The sequence below is a fragment of the Sparus aurata genome, chromosome 6 (assembly GCF_900880675.1).
Source record: "Sparus aurata chromosome 6, fSpaAur1.1, whole genome shotgun sequence".
Taxonomy (NCBI): Eukaryota; Metazoa; Chordata; class Actinopteri; order Spariformes; family Sparidae; genus Sparus; species Sparus aurata.
In genome coordinates, this window is record NC_044192.1 from 4678320 (window position 1) to 4702837 (window position 24518).

Consider the following 24518-nt stretch of genomic DNA (forward strand, 5'->3'; position numbering starts at 1 on the left):
TGCCTGCAGCCTGAACGAAGGGAATGCAATGAATAAATGATGTTTGTCAAAAACATGATACCAAACCTGCAACCAGGAAGCTGCTGACTGTTGTTCAACAAGAAAGCAGCTACTTCAACCTCACTTGGACGACTCTGGGAAAGTCGAGAAGTGCTTTCAGTCCGCAGGCTAACTGTCCCGAGCTGCAAATTGTTCTTTCTACATTTCTGTTTGTCTGTGGATTAAATAAATGACACAGAACGGACGGCGCCAGGAGAGCTGCCCCTGAGACAAGTCTTAATGCTAAGCTAAGCTAAGCTAACCACAAACGACCTGTGAACCTCCCCGAGCAGGTGAAGTTATGGTAACCACACTGGAATCATCAGTGTTTGTCCACAATGTCCTTTAAAAGTGCAACATGTCGGCTTATTTTCTGCACATGACGTTGACGTACAATTCTCCAACTCTACGCGCCGAAAGAGCATTATTTGGCGAGGACGAGGAGTGCAGGACGTCACACCGCTGTTCCTACTTTATGTGTCATTGCACGTTAAACGCCAGATATGAGATCTTCCATCGTAGTGAAGAAATGTCGTCCATGTGAACACAGCTCACAAAGTGTCAGTGAAGGGAACCGTTGAAAGAAGCGTGGCGGTCGGGACACTTCCCGACCGCCACGCTTCTTTCAACGGTTCCCTTCACTGACACTTTGTGAGCTGTGTTCACCTGAAGTTGAATTCAGTTGACCCACTGGTGACAGGTGCATGCTGTTGTTCTGTGCTAAAACAGGAAGTCGGCTAATGTGGTTTGACCGGTTAACTTGGCTGAAGTTGTCTGCACTGTCAGCAGCTGTACCTGCAGCGGTGGCTGTGAGACTCAGCTCATGTTGAAAACCTGATTCTGAAAACCTTCAGTATCAAAATAATTAATGAATAGTTACATTACAAACAGCAGCTAATTATTCCTTCTGAGTGGCTTTAATGTTGCAAATTCAACAAACTGTAAAACAAAATGTAGGCTGAAGAAAAAGGAGTCGTTAGCTAACTCTTCCTGTTTACAACACCCAATGCATTGTGGGAATCCATAACTCAGACCATTATGTGTCAGTTATTATCTGTTTTATTCATAATTATTTTATCAGGTTTTATCTTCTTGAGTCTTGCTGTCACTTCCTGCTTCCTGCACGTCTTGTTGTTCCTGTTTAGGTTTTTTTTTGCTCTAAACTTTAAATCAAAGTTGATTCTGTTACACCGATATTTCAGCAAAATAATCCGGTGATTGTAATGAAATTAAGGGTCTTGCTCAAACTGAATGAGCTGAATATTTATCAAGATGCTCCTCCAGTAGATTCAGAGACGCTGCTGGTTAGCTGACGTGTTGTTTCTACTTGTCTTGACTTGGTTTGACTCGACTGTCTTTGACTAGAAGCTGTTAAAAAGCAGCAGACCGGCTGCTGATCGAGCTGTAAACACTCACAAAGCTCCACTAATTCAGTCAAACATACATTTAATTTCTTCACGATAAAAGTCTGATGTGTTCTTGTCATTTAAAAAGCTTTTATTATGAAGCAGGAAACAATTAGGAAACGTTGGGTTTTCATTTTGATCTGTTTGTTTAACTTGAGTTCACACAAGTAAAACTTTCAGAGAATCATTTTAAACTGGTTCTACCAAACGCTGGATCTGTATTAACTCATTTTAAATCCCAGTTGAACTAAACTCTGATCAGAGCTAATCTGGGGTGAATTAAACTAATCCTTGTTGGTTTAAATGTTACTGAAACTTTGCATCCTGGTGGCGTTCAAACTTCCCTTCATCTCGTGAATCAGTCGTCTGGAATCTGGCAAGAAGCGACCCGTCCCTGCCCGGATCATGACTTCACACATCGTACCATTATCTGTGTTCGTGCACAAAACATCCTCTGAGACAAAAAGTAGATCCAAAGCAACAAAGCCACTTTCACCACACTAAAGATCTGACTGGAAGAAAAGCCCAACACGCCCTGAAGACGTTCGTGTTTCTGCTCAGCTGGTTTTTTTTTTTTAACACACTTACAGTTAATTCAGTGGAAGCTTTTGAACCTTTGAACCGACTTTAATATTCCTCCCACCTCAGAGCAGCTTCATCACATTGTCGCCTTTTTTCTTTTCTGAACGAAACTTTAATGTCGTTATGTAGCTGTAAACACAGGCGGTTGCTACGGCTGCTGCATAATTCTGGTCGTGCTGACTGAGGCTGTGGTCCAATCCACACAGCTGTGCTTTTAAAAGTTCTGTTTTAAGTTTGTTATAATTATTATCATGACAGAATATTTATCTGATCCAAGAATCTCCCTTAGAAGAATATATAAATGTGTAGTGAGGGCGGTTCTGTTGAGCAAGGCACTAAGAGCCCGGCGTCTGATAATCTCATCCGTCACCATGATGCCGCTTCCGCCCCGTCGGCAAAGTGTTGCATCAGGAGCGATCAGCGGGCCTCCCTGCACACACACAAAGTCTTACATAAGGTTATTTATGTAATATTTTAATCCAATTGTCAACAAACGCTCTGGTAGACAGGGAGGAGGGAACCGGACCGGGGGGCTTTAACGGGGTCAGGGGTCGATTCCCACACAGCTTCTTAAAGCTCCGGCTCGGTGTGAGCGGGTTCACCGTCCGCCGCTGAATTCAAACGATGTTATATAAATCTTAAACTCACGGCGAGGAACTTTAAACTGGTTATGAAACAGTCTCCGTTTATAACCGACCTGCATGAGATAACGAGACCGTCAGAGAGTTTGTCTGATTCTCCTGCGTGAAGGTGCTGGAGTTATTCTGGATGTTGGTCAGCGGGTCGGATAGAAAGAGAGAAAAGAATCTGCTCTGTAGTCGTTTTTAAAAGAAGGTTTTTTTTTGTCTCACCATCGTTTCTTTACAGTTTTTAATCTCACAGAGCCGCAAATGAATACATCACCTCGTCACTATGCATCCTGCAAACGTCTGCGCTGAAAAAAAACTAAATTGTTTCTTTGTTTTCTTTTGTCAGTTTGAATTATTTAATACTTGAGCTCGTCTTCGTTCGGTATAATCTTGAGTTTTGAAGGTGTGCGATGTCTGAATATTTCCTTTTTCTGAACATTTTGGAAGTTTGTTTTGTTAATCTATAACATTAAAAAGCAAAGAGAGAATGCATGTTCAGCATGTATCCTTCTGATCTGGTGGTATGACAGACAGGCGAGCCGGAGCTAGCTGGTTAGCATGCTAACTTCATTAGACCTCTGCAACATAAACTGCTGCTTCGTCACATTCTGCTCGTAACGTTCGTCCAGCTTTTAAATTAAAACTCAGTCTCGTCCGGCGCTGTTTTCTCTGGCGCGTGTGAAGTTTGAAACCCTGTTCTGTGTCTGCGTCCCTGTCTCGTTCAAAATGTTCCCTCCATTCCTGGAAAACAGGAGGAATGTTTTGTGTACTTTTAACTCTTCACAGGAGCTTTTGTCTGGCTCTGATCTGTTCATCCTGCGCCTGTGATCTGTGATCTCTGCTGTTGGAAGCAGATCCCGGTGACGTCGACGCTCGAGCGCTCACACGCAGACAAAGAGGAGCTTCCTGGACGGGATTACACTGTGACTCACGCTCCGGCTTTGGGTTTCCCATCTTTAGTCTGACACCACTCTGCTTTCACACCGGAGCCGCTTATTTGATATCCGATCCATTATCTTTAGACATCAGGTCACATTTGGTGCTCTTAACCAGCTATTACCACAAAGCATCTCAGGGATCAAAGGCTCTTCAGACAATCTATCTGACTATTTGTAATTGATCCATGGTGAAGGATTTAAAGCCTCCAGCTTTGTTTGACATTTAAACGCACAGTATGCAAATTCTGCTGCTGAGGGTCTGACAGCAGGCCCTCCGTAACGTGTCCAGGCTCGTTTGAGTCCAGTTTGTTACTGTACACAAAACACAGAGAGCTTTCTTGGCCCTGGCACGGTTTATAAACTCATCAAATATTTATCAGTTGTTTCCAGTTTTATTTCACTAGCCGTTTTTATACTGGGCAGCAAGCCGCCAATTTGCCCGTCCGTTTTGCGGCTAGGTCCGCGGATTTAGACAGAAGGCGTATATTGGGGGTTGTTCTGGTCCGCCAGTTTGACGCCTCGGAGGGAACACTTATTTCCACCTCCATTGCTGTAAATCCGAGTCGTTGATGTGTCAGCAATTGCATGAGATGTGCGGAGGTGTCGATGACCTGCGCTGTTGTGCGACCCACAGCCGGGGAGTTTTAAAACCAGGAAACAGCTGATCACAGCAGTCAGTCCATCACTTCATCCGCGGACGTCAAGATGAGCAACTGGACAGCCGCTGAGATCCAGGAGATGCTAGCGTCTCCTCGGTCTCTGTAGCTGTCTTCGCTGTCCGCTTGTTGTTGCAGCGGCAAGCTACTAACGGTCGCTACTTTCAAATTAAAAGCCCCCCGCTAAGAACCCAGTTCTAAACTCCAATGGGGTGCAATGTAAAGCTCTTATTTTGAAGAGAAATTTGACCTGCTTCACTGTTCACGCCCAACTTCCTGCTTCACGTCACGTCACATGTTTACACCTACCCCAGTGGCGGCCAAGTGGCAGCTTTTTGGAGAAGAAGGAATATTACACCTCCGTTTTAGAAAGACAAGGCGGCACATTGCAGCCTTTACCTTGCTGCAAATGTGCCACCTTTTCTATCTGAAAGGCGCTACAGGATATGTTATGTATTATGAGTCCAATGATACCGGGACAGGATGTAGGAGTTTAAACCCAGACCAACTGGGTCAACAACAAAAAAACAAGACGGCGTCATCGTACAACAGAACAACAGACGAACAATGAAACCGATGTTTTAAAAATCAGAGCAGATCCGGCGCTAAAAGCCGGATCACGTAACCGATCGTGGTTCTGGCTCACACCGCTCACTGCTGCTGCTGCTTTGGCCCACTGACCCCGTTGTGAGTTAACGCTGCTCTTATAAATCACCGAGGCCTCGACGGTGGAGGAGGTCAGGTGTGAGAGAGCGCGGCACCTGAGGGCCAAACACACCCACAACACCAGGGCTGAGTGAACAGACGGTTAAAGTTTCCCAGTAAATATATAAAGTTTGTTCCTGTTCTCATGTGTGTTAATCACAGATTATCACTTCACTCACAGAAGTAACGATTTGTGCACCTCGTCTCTTGTGTTTGGTGTTTTGTGCTACTCCGTTTGGGAAAGTCAGCTCACATTTCACATCAGCTCCATAACTTTTCCTTTATGTAATCTGACAGTTTTCTTCTCCAGCTTTTAAATGCTTCCCTTCAGTAATCTCCCAGAGTATTTGGAGTATTTGCCAGAGGCGGAGGGAAGTGGATCATGCGGTGTGTTCAGGAGCCTCCGCCTCGGGCCGACGACGACAGCACAACTGACTTATGACTTTTAAAACACAGACGCTCTTCAGATATGCAGCCTGACCTAGAAAATGTATTTCCCCGTTCCCAACTTAACTGGCTCTCTTTGTCTTAAAAACACTTGAACACATCTGACTTTTTTTCCCATAAAGATCCAAACAGTGTCCTGTCCCTTTATCTGGATCAGCACCAACAGTTATATATATAGAGTTTGGGTAAAGTTGCACCAGTTGCATCTTTTTTTTTTTATGTTAAAACACACTTTCTGTGTTTTCATGACTGTATAAACTGATTGAGTTTTACTGGATTGACCTGTGGCGGACCCCGCCACCTTTCTAGCTTCAAACAAGCGTTCTGGGAACTTACTGTCCTGAGAACAACTTGTTTCTGAGTTTGAATTTCTTCTCCAAAACTGCACAGCGCCTCTTTAAAGGCTCAGAAAGTGTTTTCGACACCAGCGAAACAAAACTTAAAGCGGATTTTGTGACTGTGTGTGAGACAGCTGATTTAGAAATAAGTCTGTTTGAGTGTCGTTTATTTCTGTGTATCTGTCTCTGCAAAGCAAATTTACAAAAGGTAATTTGAGGGAACTTTAAATGTCCTCAAACAAGAAGAACTGGAGCAAAGATTTGTGTTGATGAAGTGTAAATAAAAAGAGTGAAACTGCTCCACACTCGACTGAACAGCTGAGGAGTTTGCAGGCACCTTCAGGACATTCTGTACGATTCGATATCTGCATCTTATGTAAGCGCTCCGCCGTCCTGTCGGCCTCAACACGTCTGTAAATCATACGTACAGCTGCTTCACAGTCGCTCATGTTTCTCATAATGCTCCTATTATCTCACGCTGAATCCATATTCTGCTCACAGCTGGGATGGAAATGTCGTTCTGTCCGTCCACCAAATGTCTAAACGATGAGATGGATTGCTGTGAAGTTTTTGGACAGATGTTCTCGAGGGCTTCGTTGGTCTGAGCAGCAGTTGTACATTGACCTAATTTTGGAAACTGGCTGCGTCGACATTCATTCAGTTTTTGTAGGGTCCTGTTGTGCTGCTGCAGGTCTCAGGTCTGTGGATCTGTATGTACTTGGATCCAAGCAGACTGAGTTGACTCTCTCTATTTGGGTCTGCTGCGTTTGGATCGTATCTAATGTCACATTCAGAACATCTTGAGCTCCTCCTCATTCATTTCAGCAGCCCCATTCACACCCACTTTTCTCAGAGCGGGGGACGTTTTGTTCTGTCTCTGCTCCGTTAGCGAAGATAGTAACACAGTGAACGGATCCTTCACTCATCAAATAAAAGAGAAATGTCCCACACTTCCACCGATAAAGCAACGTAACAGGACCAACAACAGTAACATGGTGGCGGGTCGTGTCCTCAGCATCTTACAACGCTTTTCCACCAGAAGTAACGGATCTACACAGATTTTTTTAAAAGCGGGCACACCTCCCAAAAATCATGCATTGACCACATTCACACTTCCCACAGGCAGCGTTACGTTTACGTCGCTGAAGTCAGGTTTCACATCACGCTTTGCGTCCAGGTTCCAGGTATCCAGGTATTTTCACAGGATGTCTTCAAAACACGACTGAGCAGCTTTCATATGAATGAACGTGGCTCCACGTCCAGTAATAAAACCTCCTTGAATAGACGACATCCTGAACTCCTTCTTTATTTACGCGTCACAACTGGATGTTGATAACACGTCATCACTTCGCGTGGCAGAATTTAGGTTCTTATGTGTAATTATGTAGGCTAGGACCTCATCACAACACTTTATAACAGCATCCATATGATTATCAACTGTTAGCTGCTTGGTTCCAGCACCAGCTGTATGTAACGACACACGGGAGCGGCTTCATGTCGGCGCTGCTCGGTTCAGTGTGAGCAAACAAAGGCGAGCGTTGTTGCGGCGATAATGTGGCGTCTCTGTGTGAACACAGCTGATGACGCAGGACCGGTGAAGCGGTCGAGGTGCAGAGGTGAAACGGTCTTTACTTTGCTGATGACGTCAGCTGACGAGGCTCTGCGACGGCCAATCAAATACCTGCAAGCTCACATTCCTAATAAATGACTTTATCACTGTCACATGTGACATGAATGTTGTATATCTACTGTTTAGTGTGAGGAAATATACAATGACGGCAGCTGGAATGACCTTTTTATTCAGAGCTCCCTCCACCTTTTTCTTTTAGCGACATAATCAGATCGAAATTCAGTGTAAACACAAAAAACACATCAGAGAAAGGTCAGTTTAATGCATCACATTGAACTGAAGCTCATTTATTCATTCATGATCATAATTCTGATGATCCAGAGCAAAGTCACTGGTTTTATTTATCTGGTTTAATTTCATTTTTCTGCTAAAATAGGCTAATTTATTCACCTGAATATAAAATGCATCAGTTTAAATGAGTGAATGTATCTAGAAACATAGTGTAACCTCTCAGTATGTGTCATCATACACACACACAGCATGTGAAGGTCTTATGTATCCTGGTCACGGATTGGCTCCCTCACGCTGCGCTGTGGTGACGTCACCTGATGACCGACATGAGTGGTGAGAAAAGTAACTCAGCGGTGAGCAGGTCAGCAGAGACCAGAGCCGTGAGGACACAGGAGTCGTGACAGGTGGATAAAAGTGTCATAACAGGAAAAATAAACTCAAACTGAGATGTTGACCTGGTGATGAAAACACCCAGGAGTGATTACAGTTATTATAATTCATCCTCAGGGGAAAATGAATATTTAGTGAATGTCATAGTGAATTATCAAACAGCTGTGGAGACGTTTCTCTCAAAAATACACCAAAACTAAATCAAAAGTCCGTTTGTGGCACGAGAAGAAAGATCAGCGGCTCATCAGAGTCGTTAGGATTCATCATCTGGGGACAGTGAATATCTGACATTGAGTTTGAGCAGATTTTCCGACATTTCACTGGATAATCAGAAACTTTGACGAGCTGCTGGTGCCAGAACAAAAGTCAGAGGATCATAAAAGCATGAAAATAATAACGGAAATTCATGAACCATTTGATGAAACACTTGCTGAGATATTTCCGCCTGGACAGACGTGGCTGAGAGATGAACATCAGAAATAAAAGATGAGAGAATCTTTTATTATTGTGAAGGAAATGTTGTACTTCATGAAGAGAGATGTGAAGTGAAGTTGTTCATGTTACTGTTTAACTTAACCTGTGACCTTGTTTTAGGTTGTTTTATGACCCTTGTAAGGTAACGAATAATCACTGAAGGGTAACACTTCCTTCTCTGGGAACTATTTCCTTAAGTGCAGGAGGGAATAAATTAGTAATTATCAGAGTGAAAACACACAGAGACAGATAAATGCTTGAGCCTTCACACTGTAACAGACCTGCCTGTTGCTCTGTGAATGTTCCTCTTGTAAAAGATTAAAACCTTGTTTGAACTTTGAGCTGACTCAGATCTCCTTCCTCCAGCTCTAAATTATCAAAGATTATTTTAACAGTTATGCCACCAGAATTAGCAGGTCTGCACAGGTTTTTTAAAAATGTTTGTCAACCCACTAAAGATCACATATTGACTTCATTCCTACTGGTGATTTTTATCTGAAGTGTTACATTAAAAGGTCTCTGGCGTCACGTTTCATGTCAGAAATGCGCTGGAAACAGTTGTAACAGAGGAGAAAACAACAACAGGCTCATTGTGACAGAAGTGTCTGTAAAACAAGAGATAAATAATTTAGAGCGAGACATGGGGGTCAATTTCAGCCATTCGGTTCAATAACATTTAGAAAAGCTGCAAGATTGAATTATTTTATCCCTCTTTAAGTTAGCCGGGTGCTAAACTGGACGTTAGCCGGCTCGGTCGGTGATCCGGGTGTTTTCACAGCCGGGAAGTTGAGATTTTTTTGTCTTCAAATCACGACTGAGCAACTTTCATAGGAGTGAACGTGGCTCCACCTCCAACACTGAGTCAGGTAATAAAACCTCCTTGAATAGACGACATCCAAATCTCCTTCTTAAAGCTGAGCTGAGGTGATAAAAACCCGGGTCTACTGCAGAGTGAACAGACCCGGGTGTAAATGCAGAATTTACACTTTCACATTGCACTAAAAAGATTGATCTTAGCGTGTTTAAATGGGATTTTGACCAGTGGAAAAGTGGTTTTAGTCCCATAAGGGAGGAAATTTGCATTAAAGGAGACAACAAAAACAGAGAGCATCAATTTAAAACAGTAATAAGTAAGTCAAATAAGTAATATGTACATATAGAGAGAGTAAAAGAGCAGAAAGAACAATATAAACAATAATATAAGACACAAATCATTTCAGCAGTTTGTTGAGGAGACTGGCTTTATACACCACTCTGCCTCTGAGCATCTGAGAGAGGAAGAAAACAAGAGCTACCACTCTGTTCACATTCCCACACACCAGCACTGCCGCACACAGACATTCTGTCAGTTCTTATTGAGTCTGTGGAAAAGTTAAAATAACTCGACACTGACATCATCGTCAGGACACATTAACTCACCTCTGGCTGCCATTTTGGAGGAACTCATCTGTGTGACTGAGCTGCACAACCTGTTTAACTCTGTGGTTTTCTGCTGATTGTCTGGATAATCCTTGTTTGACATGAAATGCATTTATTATCGTGTTTATTTAATTATAAATGGTTTAAAGGTGCATTACATAGTTTTGAGGAAGGAAGGAAGGAACTAAATAAACTAGATAAACCAACTGATCTTAAAGGACAACACAATTTATACTGTTTTACTTTGTTTACATGTGGCGGACCCTGCCACCATTCTAGCTTCAAACAAATATAAAAAAATATTACTACACAGTGCACCTTTAAGTTGCACATGTTTGGTAATAAGGCAATGCAAAGGTAAAGGAGTAATCATGTTACATTGCTTTAACATTGTCATACTTGGATTAGGTTATTTTTTTAATTTATTATTATTATTTTTACAGGTAATACAGTTTTAAAGTAATCCTCTCAACTCTAGTTACATTACATTACTGACAATAATGCATCAATTATTATAATCAGAAATATGATTCAGAGGACGATTACATAATGAGTATTTTTACCTGAGACGTAGATTAGTATCCAGTTAAAACAGTATTTTCTCATTTATTTCTATATTATTATCATTATTATTAGAGAATAGTTTGGGATTTCTTCTCTAAAACTACGCAGTGCCCCTTTAACTTGGTTTTAAATGTGTAAAGACGCACAGAAAATTAAAATATAGTGTATAAAATATTCAATGTTTGTATCTTGAGGAGTGTGACTGCAGATTTAAGTCAAACTGAGGTCTAGAACTCTCTTTACTTCCCGTTTCAGGTTCCTCTCCTCCTCATTGGTCAGATCTCTTTGTTACTTAACAGAAGCCCCTCGTGTTACGTCATCCTCGTCCCTCGCGCTCCACCTTCATTAGACGATCTTTGGAGAAGCTCTCGGACATCCAAAATATCGACCCATACGAGCTCCCTGCAGAGGAATGGCACAGAGACCTGGATCATTTACCTCCATGCACATACATGGACATCGTCAGTTACCTTGTTTTTGGTGTAAGTTACTACACAATGCAGGAGTTTAAAAGCCACAAGTCTTTGGAAAGTTACGAGACTTTCTGCTGTGGCTGGGTGCAGGACTTGGCCATCTACAAGCCTCCAGGTGGTGAAAACAGCGTTGTACTGACAAAAAGACATTTTTAGAGAACGTACCCGAGGGTAAATGCAGAGGCAATACTGAAGCAGTTTTTAACGCAGCAGTGACTACCAGGCATGGTAAAACAGTGCGGAATTGTAAAAACCTCCTCTACTACAGAGTTAAGAACACACGTAAACAATCGTGTTTTGCCGGCGGCATCCTGCCATCATGGCGGAGAGGGGGAAGATCCCGCGAGATCGAGGGAGGGGCTTTGTACCATGACGACAACTCCTCACTCTCAATATAATGTGCGCGTGCAGCACTGAGCGGCAGCTGGAGGTCTGAGCTGCACATGTGCGGAAGAAAGCGGATAAAAGAACAAGAGACAAAGCGGTCGGATGAGTGAATGAGAGGCGGCAGGAGGACACACGAGACACGCATCGAGATTCTGTCCCCGCAGGACGACTCACGGAACCGCATCCCCGCCGACTCCCGCAGAACTGTGAGTAACCTTCATCTTGTAATCCAGACAAGAGCTGCGTGAGGCGCATGCGGGAGAGTGCGCGAGGGTCGGAGGGGCTCTCAGATGAGTCAGTGCGGTGTTAATGCCGGTTAGTGCGGGAGGTGAGAGTGTGCGCGTGAACGGTGCAGCTCGGTCCGCTCACACCGAACAGATGTGACTCATTCGGTCCACCGACCGAGCCGGCGGGGAGGGTGGGAGGGTCGGCCCCGCACGCTGCGTGACAGACGGCTGCACGCAGACAGGCTGCGGGACTCAGCGCGGTGTCTGCGTGACTGACTGCAGGCGGGCTGGAACAAGTACTCAGACAGTCTACTGCAGTAAAAGTAGCGTTACTGCACTGCAGAGTACTCTATTACAAGTTAAAGTACTGCACTCTGAAGTGACATCAGCACCACTCTCACTGCTCAGCAGGTCCGATTATGTAATCCTCCTCTGATTCATATGTCTGATTATAATGACGTATGCATTACTGTCAGTGATGTAATGTAACTGGAGCTGAGAGGATTACATTAAAAATGCATTACCTGCAAAAAGAAAGTATCACAATGTTTGAGTGGTGTAATTTGATTACTTTGCGTTACTTTTGGATTACCTCCATACCAGACATGTGCAACTTAATGAGTCACTATGTAGTTATTAATATTTACAATTTAAATGAGGGCTGGGAGAAGTTGTTAGATATGTAACTGCAGTAAAAGTAGCGTTACTACAGTGTAAAGTAATCTGTTACAAGTAAAAGTACTGCATTCTACTCATTACAGTGCTCTTTATGTAACCCTCCTCTGAATCATACTTCTGATTTTTATAATTGATGCATTTAATGTCAGTGATGTAATCTTCTGAAGTAATCTTCCAACTTACACAAAATTAAAGTAATGTAACTACTTCTGGATTACCTCACCAAACAAAAGTAAGATTTACAATATTAATGAGGTCATCTTTGCCCAAACCTACGTAATGCACCTTTAACCTTTAACCTGGTGACTGTGTGACTGAAGACGAGCTGGAAGAAGTATTCAGATATTAAACTGTAGTAAAAGTAGCATTACTACAGTGTAAAGTAATCTATTACAAGTAAAAGTACTGCATCCTACAGTATCAGCACCACAGTATGCATACATTACAGTACTCGTTATGTAACCCTCCTCTGTGTGTGTGTGTGTGTGTGGTGTGTGTGTGTGTGTGTGTGTGTGTGTGTGAGTGTGTGTGTGTGTGAGTGTGTGTGTGTGCGTGTGTGTGTGTGTGTAGTGGTAGATCAATACAGCTTCTTCAGAGCCGATACAGTTTATTAGAAATCAATGAAACTGATATTTGGGATACAATATAAAAGTACTTTTATTTGAGTATTTCCATTTTCTGCTGCTTTTTACTTCCTCTGATACATTTAGTAATTAGTTACTTTGCAGATTACTTCGTGTCTATCGGCTGTTGATTGTGACGAGTTATTGATCAGATAACAGGCAGCGACCTCACCCAGGTATCACATTATTAAAGTGATGTAACTTGATTACTTTCCGTTTCTTTTGGATTACCACTGTGTAGTTTTGGAGATGAAATTCAAGCTCAGAATCTGAATATTTACATTATTTCATCAGGATTTCTGTCTTGATTGATAAATGATATGACCGATTGATTACTCACAAACAGTTTGAGTTGATATTAAGATTAAAAGATAAGAAATTATTTGATTCCAGCATATTTCCTGTTTCTCTGCTCCTCTGTGACGGTGAACTGGCTGCGTTTGGATCGTGGTTGAAATGAGACATTTGAAGACATCGTTTAAGGACATTTTTCATCATGTAATCAGATTGTATTGATCAGACAGCTGATCGATTAATCGAGAACGTCCCACCACACTCGTGTTTATCAGGCGTCAGTTCTCTCGTCTGCATCCTCAGACGGCTGCAGGCGAGTTCTCCGTTCAGCGGGCTGATTATTAAAATCTCATTAGCCGTCTGGTCGCTGCAGGTGGCAGATGGGCCGCCGGCCTCGGTTCAGGTGCCATATGGAGCATTTCTGAAGCGTCGGCAGGTCGTTAGAGAGACGGAGTCAGAGCAGCGTTACAGTGCGTGATGTAAGAAGACGAGCAGAGATCGTCTGGAGGATTATAAACGCCTCCTTACAGAATGGAAGAGGTCAGACGGAAGGTAAGGGTCAGCGGTGGAGGAGTGAGGGAGGTCAGGAGCACCCAACAATAATGTATTTAAATTGGACGTCTCAACACTTCAAGTAAATTATTGTGATGCAGGTAAAAGTTATTCTTCATTTAAGAGCTCGTGCAACAAGAAAATGAGATTAAAATCTAAATATGTACGACGAAGGCCCGATAACGAAACAGCGTCATCACGTTGTCAGTTTGTTTTTAGAGCGTTGGAGCGACAAACTCAAAGTATTATTATTCTTTTATAAACCACGAATCAAAGTAATCGACAGAAAATATGTTATTAGGCTGATATATCTTCAAAGGTCATCAGAATATTGCAATGTTAACAGTAGAAACATTAATATCGTGTTAATAATCCAGCAAAGATCTTCTGCAGCGTGCATCTTTAGTTTTTTAGAGTTCATCTGGTGTGATTGTTCTTTCTGTACCTTTTTTAAAATCCCTACACTCGTATTTTGAGTAATTTAGTTGCCAAAAAAGAGACGAAACTCTCAGTAAATAAAGTTCATCTGTGAATTAATTTGGCCGCACTAATTGTGCAGTTAAACTCTGACACGGCGGCAGCTTCACTGTCGTCACACCCAGCAGGTATTTCTGAGAAGAGATGTACATTTGCACACATCAAGTCTCAGAGTCTTTATCTGTTCGCTTTAACTATGCGCGAAATGCGAGTGCGAGGAATCAGATTCAAAACACGACGCACATCATCATCACAGGAAGCCAAAACATAATGAGTGTTTATGATTGTTGGTGATGATTGAGGCTTGCATAACAAAGTGATTGCACAGAAGAAGTGCTGCGTCACGTCGTCGCGCCGCGTCGTTAATAAGTTCATCGTGTGGTCGAGGGATGAAGTGTCACTGGCGGTTAACGAGAGATCCTGCTGCTGTGTTGATGCTGCAAATAAACCACGAATCGTTGTTTGGGGTGTAAAATCACGTTGCACCATCACGTCTGAGGAGACGAAACCTGTCCGACGGCTCGATCAGCCAGATGTGGTTTCATCTTTCTGACTGTGCTGAGAAAATACCCGAGTGTCTGTCAGGTGATGAAATGTCAACAGAAGAGAGCAGGTGACGGTAAACACAGGAGGATTCACAACTTAATAACATCAGTTCAGTTTAAAGAAGCCAGCTGAGGTTTCATTTGGCGCTGTTGGTACATTATTAAAGCGCCTGACGTTAAATAATCTAAAGATATTTCCCCTCTGACATCAAAACATGCAGATATCAGCTTTATATTCTTCTTTTCTTGCAGTCTCATCCTGCAGGTTGTCTTGATTCACAATCTACAAACCTTAAAAAACATCTGGCTCGTCAGTTTCACCCCAAAACATCGTGAGCTCGATTCCGTTTTATTTTTTCCTCCCGCCGCCAGAAGAAACAGCGTTTACAGTAAACGCCGTCCGAGCCTCGAGAACGCTTCCAGGAACTGTTTCCAGTAAACGAGGAGGAAAATTAGACGACGGCGAATGTTTGATTTCCAGCCCGTGTTTGATTCAAAACAAACGCGGCTAAATGACGCTGTTTTTTTTTAAATCAACTGGAGGAAAGTAATCTGGCGATGGGATCACGCCGGCTGAGACGCCACGCCGATGTGTCATCGAAGTCACGACACGAGAGAAGTGAAACAAACGAACCATCACAGTCGGCTGATGTTCATGTCAGCAGACGGCGTTTCTAAACTAATTTTTGCTGAAGTTCGGATCCTTTTTTTTAAAACCACAAGACTCCAGACTGACTTTAGACTTTATATTAGACTGATCATTTAGATGCACCCAATAACATAATTCTTAAAATGATTGTAAACAGGAATAAAGGTGCAGGTGAATGTTTGTCCTCGTTTGATTCGTAGCAAACACACAAGAAATTGGGGTAAGCGAAAGTCTGCGAGAAACTCAAATTAATAAATAAGTAGCAAGTATTATTGGGGTATTACAAAAAAACATTAATTTATATAAAAGTGAAAAATGCTTGACATACATGTATACATACTACATTTTTTGGCTCATGTGCGACCAGAACAGTTGCATCCTGAGGCTTCGAGCTGACGACCTGCACAGAAAAAAACACTGAACACACACGTAACACATTTGCAATAATGTAAATAACATGTAAATTCATCCTCGGGTTGAAAATCTGATTGTAGATCAGCCTGTAAAGCTTTGGTACTGTTGATATCATACCGTTTCAAACAAAGGGGATCCAAAGAAAAGTATTCAAGCAACAAAACTGCTGAAAAAAAACTTGTTCTGCTGTCGTCTGAACTAAGATACGTTTCTGCAGGACCACATTTTGATGTGACACACACACACACACACTTCAGGGCTGCACAATATGTCGTTTCCACATCTCCCATGTGTAACATCTCAGCGCAACACAAGGATCAAACACATCCTGCACACACTTTAGACGATCAATCTACAGGCTTCTGTCTGACGTCACATCGTGAAGTCCGAATTAAAGATTCATTCTGATTGATTCTTTTCCAAATGAAGCGTTTTAAGTTATGTGGTGAAAATGTCTGGACTTGTTCACATTCGTTATTTCTGAGAAGGTGCAGCCTGAGCGCACACACACACACAGATCTGCAAGTTAAAAGCAGTGCGTGTGTGTGTGTGTGTGCGTGTGTGTGTTAAACACAAAGAACAATGGGCTGCTCTCACTCGGATCACTTTGGTTCTGTACTGTAAATCAGGGGTGAGTCACCTTTTCTTGGCCGACCTGCAGCTCTCTACATGTGTCGGCCAAGAAGAGAAGAAAAAACAGAAGGAAAAACTTTTATCCGGTCACGTCAGGACCACGAGGAGAAATGGGCCAGTAGGGCTGCACGTAGTCATATGTACAGTGTGTGTGTGTGTGTGTGTGTGTGTGTGTGTGTGTGTGTGTGTGTGTGTGGGCTCTTCAGTAAACCCTTGAAACACACTCGGGTCTGGGCCCAGCGCCAGCTCTGCCCTGGCCTTATGTAACCTCCCTTTATCTCCCAACTTCTCTTTTTTTCTCCCTCGTTCTGGGTCTTTCGTTCCTTTTTTTTTTTTTCACCCCTCGTCCTCCTCCTCGTCCTCCTCCTCGTCTCTGCTCTTTCACTCATGACTCTCCTTTCTGCCCGGTAAGCATGACGCAGCAGATTTAAAAGCAGCCGACACCCACCGCTACACACCACCGCCCCTCTCTGCTGCAGTGTGTGTGTGTGTGTGTGTGTGTGTGTGAGGTCATCGACGACATCATGATCCATATTATGTTTCGCTCCTTTATGGAGTTTTTCGGACCTCTCCCCGCCGCCCGGACACCCCTCACAACCTGTCACATCCAGCTGGGTTTGAATATGTCGGAGGCGAGACAGAGAGCGTTTGTGTCGGCGCTGGAGAAACTGAACAATGAGCTTTAAGTGGAAACTGTCGGCGTCGCACGAGACAATTTAAAAAATGTAAAGATTTCCACTCGTCGTTGGCGTCGGTTCTGACTCCTTTTGGAGGAAATACTTCCTCGCTTTAGTCTCTGAAGTTCCGTTAACCTTTAACATTTAGAGCTTCGCCTTTGCTTTTTGCTGTAGTCATAAAAAAAGAGCATTTTATTTCTGAGAACAAGGTGTAAAAACGTCTCCAGACAGTCTTTTACTCCAGCAGACGTGCAGATACTCGCTGCGGGATCAGCCGAGCGTTTCCTCCGGCGGCTGATCCTCTCTGATACATGCACGGGTTTTTAATTGGCACCTCGAGGAGGTGTTCTTGATTGTGCACATGCCTGCTGTAGTGACATTTGATCTGACTGGCTGCTGCCAGCGTGCCCTCGAGCTGTAGGCATCCTGTGATAAGATACCCGGCTTGTGTAAATCCTGTGAGTCTGCGAGCTGTCAGTCACGTTTGTAGTTTCTTAAAGAAATTCGGGGTTTTAAACATATTTATTGTCTAAACTCAGGAAGAAATGCTAATTATTTTGCACACGAGGCCAGTTAGTATAGTAAGAGTTGTTCCTTCTTTCATCTGTGTTGATTTAGACGCTCACACACACTTCATACGTGGCTTTAAGTGTGTGTCAAGCCGCCATATCTGGGTGTCATTGTTGGGTTGCCATGTTCAACTATGTGGTCAGACAGAGGAAGTGTGTGTGTGTGTGTGTGTGTGTGTGTGTGCGTGTGTGTGTGTTTGTGTGTGTCAGAGGTCAGTGGAAATATACTGACCGGCCATTGTGACTGCTGACGTTGTGAATGATTAACCAAATCACCCTCACTCTACTTTCTCCGTGTTAGATAACAGTGATGATGATGATGCTGTTTTTGGAATACTGACAGTATTAATAATAATAATAATAATGATGATGATGATGATGATGATGATGATGATAATAATGGCATTGTTTTTCTCTCCAAGGTCAAAATGGATCTTCACGATAAAGAAATTATCTCTGGGGAGATTTTGCCGGTGGTGATCATCGGTAAGACACACACACACACACACACACACACACACACACACACACACACACACACTTGCATTTTGTCGTTTCGACCCTACCATTAGGAAACCTCAGAGGAGAAGCGGCCAGATTTGCTCGTGTCACGATCACTCGAAACGCCACATTCCTCGTTGGGCCTTTTCTTTCCCACCTTCTCACAAGACACCTGAACGCACCGGTTAACCCCCAGCAGTTCAGATTGTTCCAGCTCTCAGCTTTACCACCGCGTCAACTCCACACACATTACAGGCAGATCAACAACCTCGAGCGCAGCTGGATTGCTGGAAGAGAGTTGGAAGTTGAAGAATGGATTTTTTTAGGATTTTTGCCAAAATGTGCTGAAGACGTTTGTGCACAGGAGTTTGTTTACTCAGCTGTGAGAGGAATTATTTTGTTAGAGTCTTCAACCTCGTAACCTCAGGACGTGTTTGCATCAGCCGCAGCAGGATGTGGGGAAGCTTGTGTTGTGTGTTCGAAGTGCATTCAACATGTTTGTTTCTTTATTAGAAGCGTGTGTTGACACCGAAAACTCAGCTCAGACTGCAGCAGTCGGGTTTAGAGCTGCAGCTACGAACCGATTTGTTAGTTTTGATCATCGGTTTGTCCATTTGTGTCATTTTGTTAAAAGCAAAACAGTCAAAATCTCTTATTACAGCTTCTTAAATTTGAATTTTTAATGGTTTATTTAGTTTGTGGACATTTGAGGGCGTCATCTTAGATCTTCGGGGAACACTGATGGACATTTATCATCTTTTTATAACATTTATTAGCAGCGGTCGACAGATACGTGGCCTTTTCAGGGCAGATAATGATTATAAGAAGTAAAGCAGATCAATAACTGATATTTAGAACTGTTAATTGCGGTAAAAGTGAAAAACCTTTAGTCAGAAGTACAATTTTGAGGCGCTTTACATGAGTATTTCCTCTCCACTACATTTATTTAATCAATTTAGTGACAAGTTACTTTGCAGATTCAGATTATTCGACTATTTAGAGTAATTATGTAATATTATGAGCAAAGACTAAGAGTAATTGATGCTGAAAAAGGCTGAATATCGTCCCTGATGATCTTCCGTCAGTCTGTCCCTGTTTTATAGATCAGAAACTAATTTATCAAGATAAATATGAAAGTAATCATTAGCCGCAGCCCTGGTTGTCTCACCAGTTTATGAATGATTTCATTTTTTTACAGTCTTTAATTAAAGTTAGTTCACTTCTTCTTCGCAGTGTGTTTGTCCTGACGTCAGGATCTATTTTGTGGTAAAAACCTTCACTTCCTAAAACTAAGAGTGAGATTGTTGAGTCACGGTGAGCTGGGATGTCAGGAGTTTTACTGTTTGCCTTTGGCCTCGGCTCAGAGCGCTGATGTCACCGGTTTGGCTCGTCGCGCAGGTCGGCGTGAAGCGGTCGAACTTGCCGAGTCATGCTGCAGCTGCACGATGACTTTTACAGCGCGGCTCCTCGGTGACGACGTGGTTTTTACTGCTTGTTTTCTGCCTGCGAGACAACAAACTGACCTCCTGATCGCTGCACCTGTAGCCGTGGCAACAAGCTGATACGCAAATCGCACTGCTGCCACGAGCCAATCGCATCGCTCGGCTCTAACAACCTGACACTTGAACTGGATTCACCTCTCTCTCTCTCTCTCTCTGTGTTTCCTCAGGTAACGGCCCCTCAGGCATCTGTCTGTCATACCTGCTGTCAGGTTACACCCCCTACCTGTCACCTGAGGCGTCTCACCCTAACCCCCTGCTGAACAGCAAGCTGAGGGAGCAGCCTCACCTGTCGCTGCTGGAGCAGGTAACTCTCCCACACAAACGCAGGAACAGTAAATGAAGCTTCATCAGCTCAAAGAAAGTTCTGACAGCGTCTCTCTGCCTCTCTCTCTCTCTCCAGGATCTGGAGTATCTGTGCGAGGGGTTGGAGGGCCGGTCGTCCAATCCCGTGGCCGTGCTCTTTGATTCGCTGCTGCTCCCCGACAGTGACTTCGGATTGGACCACACGTCTCCGCTGGAGTGGCGATACGAGCCGGAGCGCGCCATCCCTCACCTGGTGCTGGGGAAGGGTCCGCCTGGAGGAGCCTGGCATGTACGCAGATATTTACTGACTGATTATTGATATTGAAATCGTCTTTAGATGTTTTTAATGTCTCATTACTGACCACCGTGTTGATTGGAGCAGTATTAACCCACATGCTCACTGAACAGGGATGATATAAACAGTTGGACTGAAGATTATCCTTTTTTAATTGGCTGTAATATCTTAAAGTATTATATTTAGCATTCTTAACATGTCCAGACATGCAAACACTCACTGCACAACAGGATCTGTTTCACCTGGCAGACGCTGTGCTGATGTATGCAAACAAGCTTTGTTCCCTTTGTCAGCTGCTTATTTGCACACAGACGAGACGTTCACATGATACGAGAGTTTAATTCAGTCCGACACAGAAACTGCTGAAACTATACAGTGGATCAATACAGCTGAGTGATTTAAATGTTGTGTGTTGTGTGTGTGTGTGTGTTGTTCTCAGGCTATGGAGGGCTCCATGCTAACTCTGAGCCTCGCTAACTGGATGGAGCTTCCCGGCCTCAAACTGAAGGACTGGATGAGAGAGAAACGCAGGTACGGTGTGTCCACAGGGAGCAATAAGCACTCTGTATTTGTTTTAAACACACAACAGGGTTCATAAAACAGATGTAGGACTTTTCAAGCCAAACAGCAGCTAGCTGAAGTGCAGTGTGAGTTTGTCTTTGTTCTCTCTGAGAGCTTTTTCCATGTTGACAGCTCGCTTTTAACCTTTCACCCTTTTGTTTTGGTCATTAGCTAGCTTCTGTTTGGTCAGCTGATCAGCAACACTACTGAGCTGATACTTGTGGTGTGTTTTTGACTAGTAAAACCTTAATAAAGAGATGTTATTAGCTACAAACCTGTACAAAGTTGTTAGCTGTCAACCTGAGCAAAACGCTGCGAGCTAGCTGACAATGTGGACATACAAGTTACCTAAACAAACTCAAAACTAGTTTGCTCACTTCCAGCCTGAACCAAGTTGTTAACAAAGCGTGTGCACTGATACCTAAACAACCTTATTCTGTCAAACAAGAAGTAATATGTTCCAAAACAACTTTAACTTGGACTCATGTCAAAGTGACTTTGGGGCCGCGGAGACGAGGATGTGTGTTCATGTGATGCTCTCTCCGTAATTTGTTTATCAAATGAGTCCAACAGAACTGATCCCCACTCACCTCACATAAAATGACAATTTGTCACCATAGCAACTGATTTGAATTTGACTTTTTCCCTGTTAAATTATAGCGAATATGACAAACAAACATTTTTGTTGTTTCGGTATTACAGGAACGTACGAAACGACCGAGCCACGCCAGCAGAGATCGCCTCCTACTATCAACACTACGTTTCCCAGATGTCCCTGGAGCAGAGCTTCGCCTGCGGAACCACCGTCACCTCGGTGACCAGACAGCCTGGCAGCCCAGACGGGTCGCCGCCCTGCTGGAGGGTGACGGGACTGCAGCGCAGAGAGGGAGAAGAGCTGGCAGGTACAGTGGATAAAACTCTGATTAGCGTTTCAGCACATTGTTTTAAAATCAAAAGACTTCCTCATTCTCACCTCCCGCTTCCTTCCTCTTTCTAGATGGTTCCTCTGTTTCAGAGGAGGTGCCTTTCTCTCTTCTGGCCCACAATGTGGTGTTGGCAACGGGGACCCACGACATCCCGGCCAGGCTGGGCGTGGAGGGCGAGTCCCTGCCGTTCGTCTGCCACTCGTTCTGGGAGCTGGAGGCGGCCATCTCTCGCGGCGAGCTCGACCAGTCGTCGGACCCCGTGCTGGTGGTGGGGGCGGGGCTGACGGCGGCCGATGCGGTTCTGGCGGCCCACCATCTCAACACGCCCGTCTACCACGCCTTCAGACGCTCAGTCACCGACCCCGGCCTCATCTTCAACCAGCTGCCCAAGCTGCTCTACCCAGAGTACCACAAGGTGAGCAGAGGAGAGAGTGACACCTGAAGCTGCTGATAACTCAAAGACGTTGCAATGTTTGCAGCGGAATTTAAGAAACGAGAAACATTTAAACTTCCCTGTCTTTAAACAACCTTGAGTTGAGGCCACATGCTTGATAAATCACACATTTATTTAAGGACCAATCACTTAATCTCAGCTGCTCTTTCCCGTCCCGCCTCCAGGTTCACCAGATGATGACTCAGCAGCAGCAGCGGCCGAGCGCTCCAGCACAGGACCAGGCTCAGAACCTCAACGACAACTCCACCTCCTCCTCTCCTTCCCCGTCCTCCTACACAGGTTACCTGAGCTTCCCGCGCCACCGGGTCGTGGCGTTCCGGCCCGACAAGAAGTGCATCCTGGAGTCAGAGTCCGGCCAGCGGACGGTGGTCCAGGTCTCCAAGGCACTTGTTCTGATCGGCGCCCACCCCAACCTCTCCTTTCTGGAGAACAATGGTCGTCCACTTGGCATCTACCAAAACGAGACCATCACCTGCCGGAGGAACCCGATCGAGGTCGACCCATTCACGAACAGCGTGGTCGCGGCGGGCGGGCCGGGCATGTACGCCATGGGGCCATTAGTGGGCGAGAACTTTGTCAGGTTCCTGAAGGGAGGAGCGCTGGCTATCGCGAGCAACATCGCCAAGAAACAGAGGGAGGAGAGCGGAAGAGAAGAAGGGGATTTAACCATTGAAGGGTTAATGGACAGGTGGGAGGACAGACAGGCACGAGCAGAGGTTTGTGTTCTGGATTCGTAGCAGGTTTTTTCCTGGGAGTGGACTGAAGCAAACTCCAATCTGATCCAAGCTATGGATCCAGACAAAACAGGAACTGCTGCAATCAAAAAGCCACAGGTCATCCAGAAATCACAGAGTAGGGAAATCAAACGCGCTGCTACGCCCGGACTTGCACTGGTTTGAACGCGCCTGATATCTTGTTAGATCTGCTGCAGATCTGATGTGATGCGCAGCTCAATGTCGACGGTCGTGTTGGCGAAATCCTGCAGAAATACAGGTCGGTCATATGTAAGTTGGAGAGATGGAGGGAGAATGAGGAAGACGCTGTGATGCAGAAGGTGATGGAGAAGACGTGGGTTTCATACAAAGGTCCTGATGTACATGTTTACCAACTGGAAGCTGTTTGTGGATGCAGTAATGACTTTGTGTTGTGACGTTTTTCACCTGGAGCTTCTCGTCAGCGCCCCCTGGTGGTCAAACGATGCAACAGCGACGCTCTTTATAAAAAAAAAAAATGACCTCAAAAATATATTTTCCACATATTTGTCATTATCTGTAAGGCAGTTTATGATAATGTACTGGTGACACTTATGTCTGTTATAAGTTTAAATCATTATGTTGGTTTTGACGTTTTAGTGTGTGATGGGCAACCGGCAAGTACCAAGTTTATGCTAAATACCGCGTTTCCAAATGACAACCCTGATTCTGAAACAGATGGGACGCTGTGCAAAACGGGTGTGAAATCAGAAAGCAAATATTCACAAACAAACTTTATTTTGCTAAAACAGTTTTACAAATTGTTTTCTGAGCATATGTGGTAATATGCTTTATACCAGGGCTGCCTAAAGTGTGGCCCGTGGGTCAAACTTGGCCCGGCAGATGTTTCTAGCAGGGGCAGTTCTAGGGGGGCCAACAGGGGCCAGTGCCCCCTTAACTCTGAGTCCGGACCCCCCTGTGGCCCCCCTAACAGGGAGTCTGCATCAATAATAAAATGACAAAGGCAGATATAAAGTGTCTCAGCAGTTTACTACCCAATCAAAATTGCTGAAATTGTAAAAACTGTTTTGTCTGAATGAGGGATTTATCTTATTTACCCAGCATGTATTTGCCCCCCCCAAAAAAGCCACCCCCAACCTGGCCCCCCTATTAAAACTGGTCTAGAACCGCCACTGGTTTCTATTAAAAAGAAGATAACAAAGGAAAGAAAGCGATGATAAAAATAACTATTGTTTCATTTTTTATTGGGTAAAAATGCTCTTTAAATATGTAGGATCTCTATATATTACTTGTTTTTCATAATCTGAGCACGATGGGCAAAGTGACTTTCTACAAGATGTCACTAAATTAAGGAAACTTCGGATCGTAGATCTACGAAAAGCCCTGAGAGGCAGGTAGATAATTAACCAGGAAAAATTTACCTGACAACATTTTTTCATCTGTCATCTGTTTACCTGTTTCACAATCAAATTCACATCAAGCAAAAATTAACAAACTCAAAGAAGACAACTGTCAGACGATCACATTGTTTTATTTATGTCCAACACAGCATCACAACTGTTGTTGGAATCAGGGTTGCACTTCATAAACGTGTTTGAATCTCAGCTTACGTCCGGC

The 24518-nt window shown here is 43.9% G+C and overlaps 1 protein-coding gene across 2 annotated transcripts; it reads left to right on the top strand.

The window, feature by feature from the left end:
• Window positions 1–11319: 11319 nt before the first annotated feature.
• osgn1 (oxidative stress induced growth inhibitor 1) lies at window positions 11320–23791 on the top strand. Of its 2 annotated transcripts, none has more exons than XM_030419835.1 (8): window positions 11320–11514; window positions 18069–18132; window positions 19817–19953; window positions 20050–20241; window positions 20687–20778; window positions 21511–21710; window positions 21806–22149; window positions 22353–23791. In XM_030419835.1, the coding sequence occupies exons 1-8, from the start codon at window positions 11419–11421 to the stop codon at window positions 22923–22925; spliced, it is 1698 nt and encodes a 565-aa protein (XP_030275695.1). In that variant the 5' UTR covers window positions 11320–11418; the 3' UTR covers window positions 22926–23791. The 2 variants fall into 2 exon arrangements, with proteins under 2 accessions (XP_030275695.1, XP_030275696.1); XM_030419836.1 differs by lacking the exon at window positions 11320–11514 and adding an exon at window positions 16775–16807.
• Window positions 23792–24518: the final 727 nt, after the last annotated feature.

What these genes read in the sequence shown, in the direction of transcription:
- osgn1 (XM_030419835.1), top strand. Translation starts at nt 11,419, where the DNA reads ATGAGAGGCGGCAGGAGGACACACGAGACACGCATCGAGATTCTGTCC. An exon ending in TGGATGAGAGAGAAACGCAG is followed by an intron (nt 20,779 to 21,510) that starts GTACGGTGTGTC and finishes TCGGTATTACAG; the next exon opens with GAACGTACGAAACGACCGAG. An exon ending in AGAGGGAGAAGAGCTGGCAG is followed by an intron (nt 21,711 to 21,805) that starts GTACAGTGGATA and finishes TCCTCTTTCTAG; the next exon opens with ATGGTTCCTCTGTTTCAGAG.